Source organism: Eptatretus burgeri, chromosome 2 (genome assembly GCF_056783735.1).
Source record: "Eptatretus burgeri isolate ZD-2024b chromosome 2, Ebu_testis_v1, whole genome shotgun sequence".
In the NCBI taxonomy this organism is placed as follows: domain Eukaryota; kingdom Metazoa; phylum Chordata; class Myxini; order Myxiniformes; family Myxinidae; genus Eptatretus; species Eptatretus burgeri.
The window spans coordinates 107,825,435-107,844,288 of record NC_140962.1 but is presented as its reverse complement, the minus strand read 5'-3'; the positions used below and the strand labels follow the sequence as shown (position 1 = coordinate 107,844,288).

Sequence of the window (18,854 nt, the reverse complement as noted above, 5' to 3'; positions counted from 1 at the left end):
CTTCGGGTCCAGAAGTGATCTCTTATGAGCTTGGGCGATTGAACCCTCGTTGTCCTGCGTGGGAAGCTTGCAAAATGGCACCCAGTACAGGAGGTAGTTCATGCGGATGGTCCCTTCGTTAGGTGTCTCCACACACAGTTACAAAAACAGACAAGGGGAAAACATAAAACAAAAGAAAAATACCTCCTTTATTCTGGCACCTAGCTTCGGGTCCAGAAGTGATCCCTTATGAGCTTGGGTGATCGAACTCTCGTCGTCCTGTGTGGGAAGCTTGCAAAATGGCAACAAGCCGCTCTCTGGGCGGGAAGCATACAGGAGGTAGTTCATGTGGATGGTCCCTTCGTTAAGGGCTCAGGAACTGCCATACAGTCTCTTTTCACGATTGCACTTGCCAATGCCGCTCCTCTGAAAAAGGGTGCTGCCTTCTTCCCCAATGGCACAACACAAGGCTCCAAGGCGTGGTCTCACATACAGTCAATGGCTAGCATCTTGCTCCATCACGCGTACTTCACACAAATGAACAACAGGATTCACGCTGCCTTTTCTATCGTATCAAGGGTGGCCAGCCAGAGCCTCTGTCTCAATTGCGTTCCTCACAGAACTTCTCTTCACACCCCTGCGTGAAGTTCTCTGATATCATGCCCATCCATCATCCACCCCAGGGGCGTGGTCTCGCTACTTGTCAATCCTGCAGGCATAGTTTTCGCCTGCTCAGAAATGTCCAGCTCGGTTGTTGTTCTAAGGATGTGATTCTTTTTTACCACCAGTCTTGAAATGCAAAAACATACAAAAAGGTCACATGGGGCAATCACATACTGGAAGAAATTAGCCTAAGACCCTACCTAATTTCAAAACGGCACCACCCCCGTGTGGTGAGACGTAACACTGAAGCTCACAGTTTCCCTACTTATTTTGCATTGAGATATCTCCTACACGTCCACGGACCATGCCACCCTATACAATCTTACCTATTCTATGAAATTCCTCCAACTACCCCACAAGCATAACAATATATTTGATAACACCGGATTTCTGATCCACTTGCCATATCAACTTGTTTTCTAAATTGCAGAGCCAAATTTTTTTCCACCCGTCACAGGACGATTGACAGCTGTTTATAAAGATTAATGTTTATGCACATCTCCCTGAAACGTCAATAATGCAACGTTGTTTTTATAATTTGTTTCTTGAAATTCCACCAAAACAAAGGTGAAATTTACTCAAGGTTTTTGGGTTGTTTCCAATACATACTGTAGTCAGTTATCACACTGACTCCAAACTGCCGATTCCTGAAAAATTGCCAATTTCAGCTAAGCACCAACATTGTGTGTGTGTGTGTGTGTGTGTGTGTGTGTGTGTGTGTGTGTGTGTGTGTGTGTGTGTGTGTGTGTGTGTGTGTGTGTGTGTGTGTGTGTGTGTGTGTGTGTGTGTGTGTGTGTGTGTGTGTGTGTGTGTGTGTGTGTGTGTGTGTGGCTGTGTGGGTGTGTGGGTGTGTGGGTGGGTGGGTGTGTGTGTGTGGGTGTGTGTGTGTGTTCATAAAGTATAACATTTTCTCTTCACTAACTCCCCTCTCTCCACCTCTCTCTCCTCTCTCCTCTCTCCTCTCTCCTCTCTCCTCTTTCCTCTCCTCTCCTTCTTTCCTCTCCTCTCCTTCTTCTCTCTCCTCTCCTCTCCTTCTTCTCTCTCCTCTCCTCTCCTCTCCTTCTTCTCTCTCCTCTCCTCTCCTTCTTCTCTCTCCTCTCCTCTCCTCTCCTTCTTCTCTCTCCTCTCCTCTCCTCTCCTTCTTCCCTCTCCTCTCCTCTCCTTCTTCTCTCTCCTCTCCTCTCCTCTCCTTCTTCTCTCTCCTCTCCTCTCCTCTCCTTCTTCTCTCTCCTCTCCTCTCCTTCTTCTCTCTCCTCTCCTCTCCTTCTTCTCTCTCCTCTCCTCTCCTCTCCTCTCCTTCTTCTCTCTCCTCTCCTCTCCTCTCCTTCTTCTCTCTCCTCTCCTCTCCTCTCCTTCTTCTCTCTCCTCTCCTCTCCTTCTTCTCTCTCCTCTCCTCTCCTCTCCTTCTCTCTCCTCTCCTCTCCTTCTCTCTCCTCTCCTCTCCTCTCCTTCTCTCTCCTCTCCTCTCCTTCTTCTCTCTCCTCTCCTCTCCTTCTTCTCTCTCCTCTCCTCTCCTTCTTCTCTCTCCTCTCCTCTCCTCTCCTTCTTCTCTCTCCTCTCCTCTCCTTTCCTTCTTCTCTCTCCTCTCCTCTCCCCTCCTTCTTCCCTGTCCTCTCCTCTCCTTCTTCTCTCTCCTCTCCTCTCCTTTCCTTCTTCTCTCTCCTCTCCTCTCCTCTCCTTCTTCTCTCTCCTCTCCTCTCCTTCTCTCTCCTCTCCTCTCCTCTCCTTCTACTCTCTCCCTCTCCTCTCCTTCTTCTCTCTCCTCTCCTCTCCTTCTTCTCTCTCCTCTCCTCTCCTTCTTCTCTCTCCTCTCCTCTCCTTCTTCTCTCTCCTCTCCTCTCCTTCTTCTCTCTCCTCTCCTCTCCTTTCCTTCTTCTCTCTCCTCTCCTCTCCTCTCCTTCTTCTCTCTCCTCTCCTCTCCTTCTTCTCTCTCCTCTCTTCTCCTCTCCTTCTTCTCTCTCCTCTCCTCTCCTTCTTCTCTCTCCTCTCCTCTCCTTCTTCTCTCTCCTCTCCTCTCCTCTCCTTCTTCTCTCTCTCTCCTCTCTCCTCTCCTTCTTCCCTCTCCTCTCCTCTCCTTCTTCTCTCTCCTCTCCTCTCTCTCCTTCTTCTCTCTCCTCTCTTCTCCTCTCCTTCTTCTCTCTCCTCTCCTCTCCTTCTTCTCTCTCCTCTCCTCTCCTTCTTCTCTCTCCTCTCCTCTCCTCTCCTTCTTCTCTCTCCTCTCCTCTCCTCTCCTTCTTCCCTCTCCTCTCCTCTCCTCTCCTTCTTCTCTCTCCTCTCCTCTCCTTCTTCTCTCTCCTCTCCTCTCCTCTCCTTCTCTCTCCTCTCCTCTCCTCTCCTTCTCTCTCTCTCCTCTCCTCTCCTTCTCTCTCCTCTCCTCTCCTTCTTCTCTCTCCTCTCCTCTCCTTCTTCTCTCTCTCTCTCCTCTCCTTCTTCTCTCTCTCTCCTCTCCTCTCCTTCTTCTCTCTCCTCTCCTCTCCTTTCCTTCTCTCTCTCCTCTCCTCTCCTCTCCTTCTTCTCTCTCTCCTCTCCTTCTTCTCTCTCCTCTCCTCTCCTTTCCTTCTTCTCTCTCCTCTCCTCTCCCTCTCCTTCTTCTCTCTCTCCTCTCCTTCTCTCTCCTCTCCTCTCCTCTCCTTCTACTCTCTCCTCTCCTCTCCTTCTTCTCTCTCCTCTCCTCTCCTTCTTCTCTCTCCTCTCCTCTCCTTCTTCTCTCTCCTCTCCTCTCCTTCTTCTCTCTCCTCTCCTCTCCTTTCCTTCTTCTCTCTCCTCTCCTCCTCTCCTTCTTCTCTCTCCTCTCCTCTCCTTCTTCTCTCTCCTCTCCTCTCCTCTCCTTCTTCTCTCTCCTCTCCTCTCCTTCTTCTCTCTCCTCTCCTCTCCTTCTTCTCTCTCCTCTCCTCTCCTTCTTCTCTCTCCTCTCCTCTCCTTCTTCTCTCTCCTCTCCTCTCCTTCTTCTCTCTCCTCTCCTCTCCTTCTCTCTCCTCTCCTCTCCTCTCCTTCTTCTCTCTCCTCTCCTCTCCTTCTTCTCTCTCCTCTCCTCTCCTTCTCTCTCTCCTCTCCTTCTTCTCTCTCCCCTCTCCTTCTTCTCTCTCCCCTCTCCTTCTCTCTCCCCTCTCCTTCTTCTCTCCCCTCTCCTTCTTCTCTCCCCTCTCCTTCTTCTCTCCCCTCTCCTTCTTCTCTCTCCTCTTCTCCTCCTTCTTCTTCTTCTTCTTCTTCTCCTCCTTCTTCTTCTTCTTCTTCTTCTTCTTCTTCTTCTTCTTCTCCTTCTTCTTCTTCTTCTTCTTCTTCTTCTTCTTCTCCTTCTTCTTCTTCTTCTTCTTCTTCTTCTCCTCTCTCTTCTTCTTCTTCTTCTTCTCCTTCTTCTTCTTCTTCTTCTTCTTCTTCTTCTTCTTCTTCTTCTTCTTCTTCTTCTTCTTCTTCTGCTTCTTCTTCTTCTTGTTCTTCTTCTTCTCCTCTCTCTTCTTCTTCTTCTTCTCCTCCTCTCTCTTCTTCTTCTTCTCCTCTCTTCTTCTCCTCCTCTCTCTTCTTCTTCTTCTCCTCTCTTCTTCTTCTTCTTCTCCTCTCTCTTCTTCTTCTTCTTCTCCTCTCTCTTCTTCTTCTTCTTCTCCTCTCTCTTCTTCTTCTTCTTCTTCTTCTTCTTCTTCTTCTTCTTCTTCTTCTTCTTCTTCTTCTTCTTCTTCTCCTCTCTTCTTCTTCTTCTTCTTCTCTCTCTCTTCTTCTTCTTCTTCTTCTTCTTCTTCTTCTTCTTCTTCTTCTCCTCTCTCTTCTTCTTCTTCTTCTTCTTCTTCTTCTTCTTCTTCTTCTTCTTCTTCTTCTTCTTCTTCTTCTTCTTCTTCTTCTTCTTCTTCTTCTTCTTCTTCTTCTTCTTCTTCTTCTTCTTCTTCTTCTTCTTCTTCTTCTTCTTCTTCTTCTTCTCTCTCTTCTTCTTCTTCTCCTTCTTCTTCTCTCTCTCTTCTTCTTCTACTTCTTCTTCTTCTCCTCTCTTCTTCTTCTTCTCCTCTCTCTTCTTCTTCTTCTCTCTTCTTCTTCTTCTTCTTCTTCTTCTTCTTCTTCTTCTTCTCTCTTCTTCTTCTTCTTCTTCTTCTTCTCCTCTCTCTTCTTCTTCTTCTTCTTCTTCTTCTTCTTCTTCTTCTCTCTTCTTCTTCTTCTTCTTCTTCTCTTCTTCTTCTTCTTCTTCTTCTTCTCTCTCTCTTCTTCTTCTTCTTCTTCTTCTTCTTCTCCTCTCTCTTCTTCTTCTCTTCTTCTTCTTCTTCTTCTCTCTCTTCTTCTTCTTCTTCTCTCTTCTTCTTCTTCTTCTTCTCTCTCTTCTTCTCTCTCTTCTTTTTCTTCTTCTTTTTCTTCTTCTTCTTCTTCTTCTCCTCTCTTCTTCTTCTCTTCCCACACATATATCTATCTCTCCTCTCTCCAGACGTGTTCAGTGTTTGTCTCCAGACGTGTCTGGGTGGTGTTTACCTCCAGGTGGTGTTTGTCTCCGGACGTGTCTGGGTGGTGTTTACCTCCAGGTGGTGTTTGTCTCCGGACGTGTCTGGACAGAGTTTGTCTCCACACTTGTCTGGACGGAGTTTGTCTTCCGACGTGTCTGGGTGATATTTGTCTATGGACAGTGTTTGTTTGTCTCCAGACCTATCCGGGCAGTGTTTGTCTCCGGACATGTCTGGGTTTGTTTATCTATGGACAGTGTTTGTTTGTCTCCGGACCTATCTGGGCAGTGTTTGTCTCCGGACATGTCTGTGTTTGTCTCTGGATGTGTCTGGGGGGTATTTGTCTCCAGACGTGGTCGGGCGGTTTTTGTCTCTGGACATGTTCGGGCAGTGTATATGTCCGGACGGTGTTCATCTCCAGGCGGTGTTTGTCTCCAGACGTGTCCGGGTGGGGTTTGTCTCTGGATGCTATTTATACGATGACCGGTAGAAAAAGGTTCTCAGACATTATTTTGTTTCCAGACATTTGTCTTCCAGGCATTATCAGACATTTGTCTTCCCTTGATCTCATCTCACACTGTCTTCCCTTCCCCCACCCCTCCTCACTCTCCCTCCATCCTCGCTCCCCCACCCCTCCTCACTCTCCCTCCCTCCTTGCTCCCCCACCCCTTCTCGCACCGCCACCCCTTATCGCGACTGCTTGCTCCCCTCTCTCTTTCCCCTCCACCTCCTCACTCTCCCCCTTTCTCTCTCCCCCACCCCTCTCTTTCTCTCACCCCCCCCTCTTTTGCTCTCCCCCACCCCTAATATTCCCGTCAGCGAAGCGATGGGTGGTATTTGCTAGTTATTTAATAAAAGAGACCGGTGTCAGCTTGTGCATTTGCTGGGTTTCATGAATTGGTGTAAGCATCGTGCATTGTGTACATGCTCTGAAAATGTATCTCTTGTGCGTGAGTACTGATACGGATTGATATTCTGCTGCAGTGCTGTGTTGATTCAAGTTCTTTTATATAGGAACCTCTTTGCTCACCCATCGTGGAATTTTCAGGAAAGTACAGTTTATTTAGTTACTCGTAGGGTACCCTGCGTTGCCTGGGTGGGTACTGAGAAGTGCGAGAAGCAGGAGAGCCCCTCGGACACCACAGACAATAGAGTCAAAAGGTAAATTCCAATAATGTGTTATTAATGAATAGATGTATGTAATTCAGAGACAAAAATTATGCCTCACACACAGACACACACAAACACAGACACACACAGACACACACAGACACACACACACACACACACACACACACACACACAGCCACACAGCCACACAGCCACACAGCCACACAGCCACACACACACACACACACACACACACACACACACACACACACACAGACACAGACACAGACACAGACACAGACACAGACACAGACACAGACACAGACACAGACACACACACACAGCCACACACACACACACACACACACACACACACACACACACACACACACACACACACACACACACACACACACACACACACACCTCATCCATTTATAGTAGATACATCTTTAAGGGACGGACATGGTGTGGCGATTGCGATTATGAATATGAACGTACTGTACAACCACTTACCATAGCAGATAGCTTTGGTTTACCGCAGCATGAAAACGTGAACGTATTATTTATTTAGTTAGGTTCCAATTGTGCGTTGAGTCAGGCCAGACAGATGTGCAGTGAGCCAATGGGTGGAAGACACAGCAAGACTAATTCGGTGCAGGGGCCGTCTTAACAGCATTGTAGGTCCTGGGCTAAGCAATGCACTGGGACCCCTACCCACCCACCCACGGGAATAAAAATGTAAACGGTCAATGAAATTAAGCCTATAGATTTATTGGTACTTTCAACAAAATCATTGTTTAAACATAAAAAAAACATGCTGCAAAGTGAGGATTAATCAACACAAACGTTTGAATAATATAACATAAGCCTTGAAAAACACAAACATTACAAATATTTATGGTATAGTATCGTATAGTACAGTGTTTCTCAACCTTTTTTGTCCCACGCCCCACTTTGATTTTCAAAAAAAATCGTACGCCCCACCATGATTGGAGACACTACAGTATATACGACATATGTATTCAAAAGGCTTTATTAAAACTTTATTGCAAATTTTATTCAATTGCTACTCACTTCAATGGAAGCCCTGCCCTTGACGCTGGCTGCAGATTTGTTTGATTCGAGGAACCAATTTTGTCAGTTTCAGCCTTAAATCACCACGTTTCCTGATTTCCATTCGATTTATCTTGGCTTACAGCAAATCGGTAACAACACTAAATTCACATTCGACTAAATATGATGATGGAAAATTTATCAATCCTTCCCTTGCCAAAGTAGTGGAGTTTGGGTATTTCTTTTCACTCTCCTCAGACAGCCACATCATGGTTCCTTTGATCTTGAAAAGAGTTTTCACAGACTCATCTTGTTGCAACTCGCATAACTCCTCTTGGTATTGCTCTGGTACTTCAGATAAATCCACCAGAAATGGCCGAGTCAACCAAAAAGGGAACTCATAGCAAAGCTATGAAAGCGATCATATATTGATTCATTAATTCTGAATCCTCATGCCCCACCGAAATATTGCCATTCCCCACCGGTGGGGCGTGCACCCCACCTTGAGAAACACTGGTATTGTATTTATTTATTGACAGTGTACATAGATTTTAAAAATATTGACTGGTTAATTATTATTTATATGATTAATCTGTATTAGCGCTTATGTCATAACTGTTTTGAATTAGCACCTAAAATCAATCCAGTCAAAACAAAATCAAAATATCTCGCAGCACATTAACTCGCCAAATATTAAAGTCAGACCTACTTGACTAGTATAAGTAACACAATTGATAGTTGAAAATCACTTGACGTCAGTCACTCTTTCATCTTCGAAGTGTTTTCTCCTTCGAAGTGTTGTCGTTAAACGTTAAAACAAAAGTAAACACCAACACTCAACCTCATGCCAATTAGGCAATTAAAATCCACAGTTGCAAGTCAGATTAACAACATTATAACAATACAATATTATTGTAGATTAACAACATTATAAGAAATAACATTTGTCAAATAGTTATGCCCAAATTATTTATATTTTAAATATAATTTGAAAAGGGATTTGAATCCTCGGCCTTTCCAGCGAGAGGTCAAGTAATTATTCACTCTGCCAAGAGATCTATCACGAACAACATGGCAGCATGGGGCCCCTAGAATCGTGGGGCTCCTAGGCAACTGCCCAGTGTGCCCATGCCTTAAGATGGCCCAGATTTGGTGTGTTGTCTTTTGGCCGTGTTATATGTCATGTGATAGCTGTTAACCAATGAGATTGCATATGAATGAAAAAGCCAGAAAAGTGATCTTTAAAGGCTCAGGTGGTGGATGAAAATACCCTTTCGACAATCACCGACTCGCACTTGGGCTGTGTGCCAAATTTGATGGTTGTTGGTCCAACAGTCCTTGCAAAAAAAGCGAACAAACCGACAGACAGAAAGACATCCGATGAATCTTAGTTATTAGATTGTTGCATCAGAGATGAATGTGTAATTAATTAGAGTGCCAAGGTTCCTCAAAAGGTGGATCGCAGTCCACATTTGGACCACAGGCATCATCAGTCTGGACGTACCACAAGCTAATCCTGATGCCCCCCTCTCCCCTCCGTGAAAAGGCCTCTGGTGTTTATCCATTCAGAACAACTTGATAAATAATAAACGCTGGAAGGGATTAATGCAGGATTTGATTAACGTTAAAACTTGGATATATTTTACAAGATAATCCGACGCAGGAGGAGGCCATTCGGCCCATCATGCCTGCACTATACCAGAGGTATGTTCCGTTATCAAGCAGCTTGCTATCGCTTGTCAAGCGGATTTCTTGATTCAAAACTCTCAAACAAGAATTGCAACGGAATGGAGCGCTCGGCACCGCTTAACAACATGGCGGTCTCCGTGTAAACATTGCTATCGTGGTCCTCGAGCAAATGCTGTCCGGATGTCGTTTTCAGTTTTACTCGATCTTAATGTGACAACATTCCTAAACAAATTTATTGTGTTTGTAACGGCTTCAGAGTATAAGGAAAAGGGAAAGAAAGATTGTGTGCATGTGTACGGAGTGCTGTTGGTAGGGGTTTTGTCAAGGGGTGTTGTGTGGTTGATGATGTGTGTTTTTTAACCAAGCCCATGCCCCTCCCCTGAGGGGAAGAAGAAAAAGAAGAAAGAAAAAAAAAACACAAAAGCTTTAAAAAAAATAGATAACATAATTTAAAATAACTAATTAATTACTTTTTTAAAAAATTATGCATTTTCTTCCTTGAATCTTGTGTCGATAATTAAGTTTGGTGTTCGTGCAGGCATGATGGGCTGAATGGCCTCCACCTGTGTTGGATTTCCTTGTATTTCCTGATAAGATAAATACATGGAGTCAAAATGAGGCGCTCCCTGCTGAGCTTACCTATACACCATGCCACTGTGCATTTTGGAGTGGGGGGAGGGGTTTGCATGCTTTTAGATCTTGAAGAGTAAGGATGAAAAGTAGAAGTAACACCAAAAGTATGATTGCATGTTTACATCTGTTTTTTGAGCGCAATAATAAATGTTGACACCAAGAAAAAGCTCAAAATTAAAAGTGCTCCCCTTTTATTAGTTAAATCTATCTTTTATATATAATCTCTGCCAGTCAGTCTGTCTGTCCATTTGGGGTGGGGCTACCCAGTTCAGGGAGGGGCGTCACCGATTCAGGGAGGGGTTTCAAAATTAAATCTCCACCATTTGTTTTGCTCAGTGTAGCCTCTTTTGTAAGCCTCACACTTTCTTACACTCTCACAGCTTTATCCTTACTCAAATTTGATATCTGACTGCATTTTTCATGGTCACTAAGATGGTTTAAGACTCCGTTGCAAAAAAACTGGAAGATGATTGAATGAAAAATTTGCGTTTTTAGACAAAAATGCATTTTATGTGAAACTAAGGCCTGTAATGCGAGGGTAGGGTTCCCTGCTCAGGAATTTGTTGTGATGCCATTTTGAATGTATCTGGTCAGACACAATGTGGAGGGGGAGAGGAGAGAGGGGAAGTAGAAGAGTGACGGTAGAAAGAGCAGTGATGGAGAGTGAGAGGGAGGGGAGTAGTGAGAGTAGAGAGTGAGAGGAGGGACGGGAAGTAGAAGAGTGAATGTATGGGGGAGTAGTTACAAGGGAGGAGGGTAGCTAAGAATGAGGGTAGGGTTCTCTGCAATGGAAAACTGTAGTTAAGGATCGAACTGTATTCTAATTATATATTTTCATGTTCCCGGGGTACATAAAAAGAGTTTATTTCAGGCGAGTGATAACTCTTTTTCCAACGACTTATTTTATGAAAAAATACTTCGAAAAACTTGGTATGTAATAAGTTGAAGATGTGGACTCATGATGGAATCCAATATTTATTGATAACGTTTGGTATTGAGGAATTTTTAATTTGTAAAGTGAGGTGTATTCTATGTAAGTCAGTCAAGGTAGGTTCTCCCCCCTCTCAAGTCAGGTCAATCAAGTCAATACTCTCGTCGATACTCCCGTCAATAAAGTCAAGGCAGAAGTAAGTCACTCCACACCCTCTCCCATCTCTCACCCCTCTACCACCGTCACCCCTTACCACCCTCACCCCCTACCTCCATTCTCTCCCCTGTGCATGATCCTCTTCCCCTCCCCCCTCTCCTGAGTGAAGCTGAGAGATATTCATATCTCTCAGATATGAATAGGGCTGGTTAAAATGCCATACATGTCGATGCCCGTGGGTTACCCACAGGTGCCCCACAAGCCTATATAATAAAAGGAGCCCTGTCTCTGTCTGTCTGTCTGTTTGTCTTATTATAACTTCAGAATGGATTAACCAATTTTAATTAATCCAACAACAGTGGATTCAGAGAACTGCTGAGAATGTTTGTGTTGCAAAAAATAAATAAAATAAAGATCGGTTTGTATATGGATATACATGGGCACACCTGGGTGGTGAAACTGCAAACGGCAACTTGCAACGCTGGTTATCCCCACATGGAGGGTGGGATCTCGCAGGAAACCTTTTTTGTTACTGCCCCATAGATTAGCTCTCACAGCAAAGATTGGTATTCCCACCAGCTAAACGATGGGTCTTATATGCTAGTTATTTTAGAAACGTGGCAAGAGCAATTAGATTATATGCTCAGAATGCACCACAGCAAAGAACATTACCAGTCCACAATGTGGATGGTGTAGACTTACCCCACCATCACTATTGACTTCACTATTTGCACTTGCAATGTCGCCCCCCCCCCTAAACAAAAAGCGACCACTTTTAAGTTGTGATCGACACCCTTGGGTATAAGATGGCTGACATAGCTTTTTCAAGATGGTTCATTATGTTTGTTGTTATGGATTGTAATCACGAATTGGAGAGTCATACCTGCAGCATTTATAATTTTCCGTAGGAACCAAGTGTTCAGTAATGGTGGATTGAACAAACTAGTACGTGCCCGTAAAAAAAAATCTATATATATATATTAATAAATAAATATTCAAACCGCGAGCAACAAACAACAACCACACAGGCCGTTTCTTCGCTCTCGCGTGCCCGGACGTGTGTGACCCGGAAGTTCGCATATTATTCACAGTTAGGATTATTCGCAATTTAGTTTTAATACCCAATTATTCAATTAGCGCCAAAGTATTTTACCTTTTCGCAATGTCGTGGCAAGGAAAAACAAAAAGAGAAGAGAAGAAAGAGAAAAAAAATTTACTTCCTGGTTCAGAGCATACCAGCACTCTGATGTTACCGAAATTTATGCACCGTCTAATATGAAAACGATTATAACTTGGGGCATTGTGTTTATCTATAAATGCGCATAAGAAATCGAGAAATTATTAGAATACACGAAGTCATCACTGTCCGGAAGTCCTACGTTGTAACCCGTAATGGCGAACGCGGCTGAGCTTCCCTTCCCCATCAGCCACGCCCACGCAACAACGTGTCTTGTCATTGGTTTGGTAAATAAATGGCCATAACTTGGGAAGCACTTGTCCGATTAATATCAAACCTTGAAAAGGCACATCCTCAGGTCCCTAGCGATATACCTGTCAAGTTTCAATTAGATCGGACCAGTGGTTGTCGAGAAACAGCGGTCACAGACACACGCACACAGACACACGCACGCACGCACACACGCACGCACACACACACACACACACACACAGATTGCTGGAATTATAGATAGATAATGTGATTTGTCACTTTTATCCTTTGTCTTACATTTATAAGAGGTGAGGTCCAACAGTACCAAGCTTCTTCCCTGCCTTGACCACGATACTCCCCCTGTCCTCAGCCAACTCTCTCCACTGTCCAACCACCTCAGCTTATTGATATCACTCCTCACACAATCTTCCCATATCAACCACGATGTACTTCTTTTCTTCCTACCTTGCTCCCTCAACCTATCCATTCTCTTTGCAGTTCTTTCTTTCTCCATCTGCACAAAGTGTCCAGCCCATCTCAGTCGGCTTTTTATCAATCTCCCTGTCAAGCTCATCTGCACACTCGTCTCCTCCCTCAATTCATCCATCCTCCTTTTGTCCACCCACTTCACTCCTGCAATCCTTCTGACCCAGTTGTTATCGCACACATGCAACCTCTGTTGTTGTTGTCTCTGTCAGTGCCACTGTTTTGAAACCGTAAAGGTAGGCCGGCATCACAAAACAACGTTGTCTCTCTGTCACTGCCACTGTTAGGCCGGTATCACACAAGAACCAAAACTTTCCATTTCAATTATCTTAATAGCTCTCTGTCTGCTAATTTTATTATCTCAAAACAAATTCAAAACTAGAGGGGGAGTACTCGGTAGAGTGCAAAACCTCCGCCGACAATACTGCTAGGTCACTCAAGTGAACCTGATATCCTATTCATTCAATTTGATTGTCAACAGTGCTCACAGAGTTATAGTTTGCAACTTTCCCTTTTACTTTTAACTTTTACATACTCAATTCATTCGTCATAACTCGATTCCTTGAGACAGAAATTGATTTTACGTGGGTATATCCACCTGAAGTTCCAAAATCAGCCGCAATTATAATTTTGGCATGTTTTTTTTGTTGGAAATCACTTATAACATGTAGAAATGCAAAAAAAAAAATCGAAATTTTGTTGAAAAAAAAATTTGCAAAATTTTTTTTCCTCTAAATTTTTTTTTTGGGGGGGGGGGGTTGGAAATCACTTAAAACATGTAGAAATGCAAAAAAAAGAAATAGAAATTTTGTTGAAAAAAAAGTTGCAAAAAAATTTTTTTTCTCTAACAATTTTTTTTTGGGGTGGGGGTTGGAAATCACTTAAAACATGTAGAAATGCAAAAAAAATTCAATTTTTTTTTCAAATTGGCCGCCATAGCGGCCATATTGGATTTTGGACCAAGTCCAAAATCTAATGGCATGATCCTTGGACCAGACCGAACCCCCCCACCAAGTTTCGTCGAAATCCGTAAAGTAGTTTTTCCGTAATACTGTTCACAAACAAACAAACAAACAAACAGAAAGGGGTGAAAACAGTAACCTCCATCCATCTTCGATGGCGGAGGTTAATCAGTGTGAAAAGGTGACATCGCAGAAGTTGCATACTCACCCTCTTTTTCCGTGTATTACTAAGCCAAGGTAATGCCCACTCTGCATTAAAAAGAAAACAATGTATAGTGTTTCTTAAATTTCATTCCTACCTAGGCATACAAAGAGACAACCAAGCACCAGTTCAGGTGTTTGTAGTTGCCATGTAATTCTTCCACTGATTCTGGGAGTTTGTTGGTTTATACCCCATCCAAGTCATACCAAAGATTTTAAAAACGATACGTACTGCTTCCTTCCTTGATGCTCAGCACTTAAAAGAATAGAGCATGGACAAACAATCCTCGGAAGACAATGGAAAACCACCCTGTATAACACTTATGAAGAAACTGCTTTGTTTGCTGATGTTTTCATTGAGGTTCACAAGGGATCATACCAGTTATTAAAAACAGCATTCTAAAGTCACCTTTCCTTTTTATGTGTGCATACCATTGCTCAAACAAATCATGCAATACCTCCTCCTTATGTAAATGTATGTGACAATGTGACCCTTTATAAGGCATCTATTTATTACACCGACACAGGGTAGGGAGGGAAGAAATTGGAAATGCCAATGTTGAGTAAAGGAACAGAAGGAAAGAGGATAGGAATGGAGGTATCTCTTCATTGTGTACGTAAAGGTCGTGAGTAAATTGTGGAAAAGAATAAATAAAAGAGAATGTATGATGGTGAGAGAAGGAAAGGAGCTGAGTGGAGTTTTTGGGGGAGAAGGGGAAGAAGATTGTGAGGATATAGGAGTATGGACATAGAATAGAATAGAAGGGTGGGAGTGGAGAAAGGGGAAAGGGTAAATAAAAATTCTGCCATGTCGGCATACAAAATAAATAGATGACTCCAAAAGTGAAGGACAACAGGGTAGCAGGGTGTCTGGGTGGAGATAGAAGGGACGGGCATATTGGACGGGACATTAAGAGAACTAAGGAAGGGACTTGTATGAGATGTATCGCTGAGGGGTGGGGGTCGAGGAGTTCCCCATGTCGACGCCCCTCAAAATATTTTACCACATGATGATGTCATTGGCATCCAGATTGGGAAAAATAGTTTAAAAGTCAGAAAAAAACATTTTATGAAAATAAAAAACATGTAGGGATGGAATCCCCCAAAAAATCCAAACAAGGTTGGAAGGAATGACACCACAATTTTTTATGGATTACCATCAAGACATATTTTGATGCCCCTGTCTGGCAGTCAAACAAAATTGAAAATCATTACAAACAGGAAACTTGCTGTTTTCAAGGAAGTTATAAAGAACACCAACATCAGGCATGAAGAACTAATGTAACGGGTTAAACAAGGTGGTGGGAAAGAAGCTGCATCAACAGCGGTAAACTTCTGGAGAAAAATTATTCTACCACCTTTTGTTTTTTTTTCGGCAACCTTCAAAATCTTTATTTTATTTCAATTGAATTATATCTTTGAACACTGAAGAACACAAATTTCTATTCTGTCACTTTCAAACCCCTTCCGTTTAGCAGTACTTGGACAAAATATAACAGCATTTTACGTCATCACAACCTATCAAATTTGCCGCTCATTGACTTCGCCCATGTCCTTGCTTCTCCAGACAGTGTTCTATGAAATCTCTCGTTAGTTGAGGTTTTTGGTGTGAATTTTAAAGATAACAAGGAAAAGATTGTTGGGGAATAGTGGTACTGGTAAGTGATATCAGACGCGTCTTATACGCTACAGTGAATATTATAGACATTTTTGAATTATTGCCTTGTTGACAAAATATTGATAATATATTTATTTGCTTCTTCACTATCCAATCTTTCCATCTATACATACCATGAAAGACCTCCAGTTTTTGTTCTTCTCGAACCTTCCTTTATCAATAATCTCCCTGTGCTGTTTTCTTTCAGTCACCGTGACTTGAAACCAGAAAATCTTCTCCTCGATGAGAAGAACAACATAAGGATTGCGGATTTTGGTATGGCTTCCCTGCAGGTCGGAGATAGCTTGCTGGAAACTAGCTGTGGGTGAGTAATATAAAAGAGGTGAGGGTGTTCAATGTAATCATAAAGTGAAGATAAGTGTGAGGGGAAGAGGGGAAGAGAAGCACCAAATGTTTCATACAAGATACAGCATTTCCTTATAGAAGTGATATGATAATGACTTTGATTCAAGGATAAGGAGAGCCTGAGCTTCTGAGCTTCCACTTAAATATGGGATATAATTAGTGAGGGATAAATGAGGAGGTAAAACAAACGGAATGGGCTATTGGGGTTGACCAGGTGGAATGTCGATGGAACATTAATATAATTGTGAAAGCTGACATTTCATCTATTTGTCAGGTCACCACACTACGCCTGCCCTGAAGTAATACGGGTAAGTGATATCATGCACTGCAGGTCATTGTGCTTTATATTCTGATATAACCTGATATGATCTCTCATGTAACATATCATAGAACTGTCACGACTTTCTTTTGTACAAAATCGAGTTTCATGGAAGAGCGAAGTGACAGAGGGTAAAAAGGCAACGCACTGACAGGAGGGAATAGGAATCACTATTGTATACAACAAGCAAGGAAATCTTCTTATTCTTTTGTTTGCAGCACAAGGATGTGGGGTAGCATCATTGACTGAGGTCGTGGCTGTGCCGCTGATGCATTGCCCTCTGTGAGTTAGGGCAGGGATTTGTAATTTGTTCAGGGTGCCTGCAATAGCTTGCCTCTCTTCATGGGGGACACCATAGGATCTTTAACGTCCACCAACTAATGCTGGCAGGCGGGACGCTAGTTTAACGTCTATTCGAGGGATAGCACAGACATTGATCAATCACCCTGACTGTGAAACACCGGGATGACAGTTCTCTCTACTACCCGACTCTGTCATCTCTGACTCGACTAGCTGGGTCAGAATTTAAATCCAGGCTACATAGCTTCGAGTGAGTTTATCTCAAGGCCATCCTGCCTGCCTCGCAAGGGAAATAACAAACAGGAAAAGAGGAGAGGAGGAAACAGTAACCTGGGCATCTCAGAGGTTTGGGGTAGGTATGGTTTATAGGATGGGGTAGCAGCAGACTTCTTGCTTGAAGGCCTGGAAGAAAGAGCGGGACTGAAATATCTCTGGAGGACGGTTCCACGTCCTTGACAAAAGCGGACAAAAAAGTGGTGGTGGGCAAAAAGCCCGAATTTTGGAAGTTTATCCAGGAGGAACTTGCTGGAATAAAGGTTGAAAAACAATAAATGTCTTAAGGACACAAGGTGAGCAACACATTTGATGTGTAAAGAGCATCAACTTCTCATAAAAGCATCCATTCTTTTTTTTTTTTGGTCAAAACATCATAAGGTTTTTAAATCCAATGAAAACGTACGAGCAGATGGGAAAATTGTTTTTGTGCCACTTTCAAAGGATGATGTGCTTCACAATATTTTGCCACATACTGCTACTTTGTTTCGTTAGCCTGAAACCTTTTGTTGAAAACAATGTATACCCCTTGTTAATTTGCAAAAACATAAATGACAGAAGTTACCCCTTTTATGTGAATAATTCTGCTCGAAGGCTGATATGATATCTCAAGCGCTAGCGTACTCGCCTATGAGTTGTCTCGTCTCGCTTTGGTTCCTAGCCCAACTATAAACTTTCATCCCATCGCTTCACAGACAGGGAATTGAATCATTGAGTGTGCCATATTTCAGAAGAGGCATTAAGTTTATGGCTTCCCCATCTGTTAAGCATTCGCTTGTGGGCGAAAATTATCTTTTTGTCTTTTGCGCCATGCTCTATACAGAACGTTGGTTCTGCCGAAGCTGTTTCCTTGGCTAGAGTTACAATTCTGGATGAGTCGCCACTCCAATGCAGGGAAATTATCCCATGCCAATATTTTATAACGTTAGGCTATTGTGTGCCACTGTCCTGACCAAAATCTAAATTCCTGCCTTGGTTGAGAGCTGATTTGACAGAAAGCACTCTGTGATGGAGTTGCAACCTGTTCATGTTAAATTATGTTATTAAAACGTCCATGACCAGTTGTGGGCTCCCTCTTCCCTTTTGGCCCAAGATATAACAGTGATAACTGGAAACGGCACTCAGTGGAGCGCATACCTCTGCTGGTCTTAACCGTTTACGTTTTGAACCCCACTGAGAGACCGGATCTACATCCAGACCTTAACCAAAATCTAATTGCCTTTTTCTTGTCATCGATCCAGCTCATCCACAAAGTTTTGTCATAATCCGTCCACAACGTTTTTCAGATATTGTGCGATTATATCTTTTAGTCCTATCTCTCAATGGTGAAGAATCACTGAAGAAATTTTTAAAACTTACCTTATCCAGATATGGATCTTCACCAAAATCTAAACAACTCGTCCTTGTCACACTCCCAACCTGTCCACCAAGTTTCATCTGAATCCGTCCACAACTCTTTGAGATATCCAGCTCACAAACAGATAGGGGTGAAAACATAAGCTCTGTCTGCCTTCGGTGGCAGAGGTAACAATACTAACTAGAATGGCACTCGGTAGAGTGTATACCTCCACCAGCTGAACAGTTTGTTTTTTTGTACCCAGTGTCGAGGCTCGTGGAAGAGATGGATGGTTTGTATCCCACTGATAGGCCAGATCTACTTCTGGATTTTAACCATTCTCATTAAATTGTGAAGAATCATTTAGAAAATTAAAAAAATTATTGAATATGCATTGTGCTACATATAATTTTTGGCCCTGTCTCTCAATGGTGAAGAATCACTTTAAACATGATGCTCTGATGAGCTGGACCTCTATTTACCAGTGAGATGACAATCGTCTCTTACAATCGGACCTTCACTAATTTCCTCCTCACAAATATGGCAGACAGCCTGTGGTTGCCTAAATTCTCCTTTTCTCTTCTTTTGTTCAGGACATTGGGTTACACATTTTCCCATTATCTTGATTAATCGAGCACAGTCTTCTTCCAGTCATTTCACAAACTCTTCGGAAGATCATCTCCTCTGTAAAGTTATAACTGGTTGTTTTCATCACCAACAGATGATTTGATATAACAACAGAAACCACAAATATAATGTTTTTGATATTTATTTGTGCATTTCAATAAAATAGACATTATCAAAGCTTTTTGACTTGCATTCCTCAGGATAAAACTGCAAGCAGATGAAGAAGAAACACCAAGCTCTCATTTATAAAGTTACAATGTAATGTC

The 18,854-nt window shown here is 42.9% G+C and overlaps 1 protein-coding gene across 1 annotated transcript in view; it reads left to right on the top strand.

Moving 5' to 3' along the window:
* The window catches only part of LOC147032765 (serine/threonine-protein kinase BRSK2-like), a 242,804-nt gene that overhangs the window by 38,370 nt on the left and 185,580 nt on the right, over nt 1–18,854 (top strand). Inside the window, exons 3-4 of the mRNA XM_085850890.1 lie at nt 15,576–15,692; nt 16,008–16,041. Of these exons, the coding sequence (XP_085707016.1) occupies nt 15,576–15,692; nt 16,008–16,041 (151 nt within the window). The remainder of the gene's footprint in view (nt 1–15,575; nt 15,693–16,007; nt 16,042–18,854) is intronic.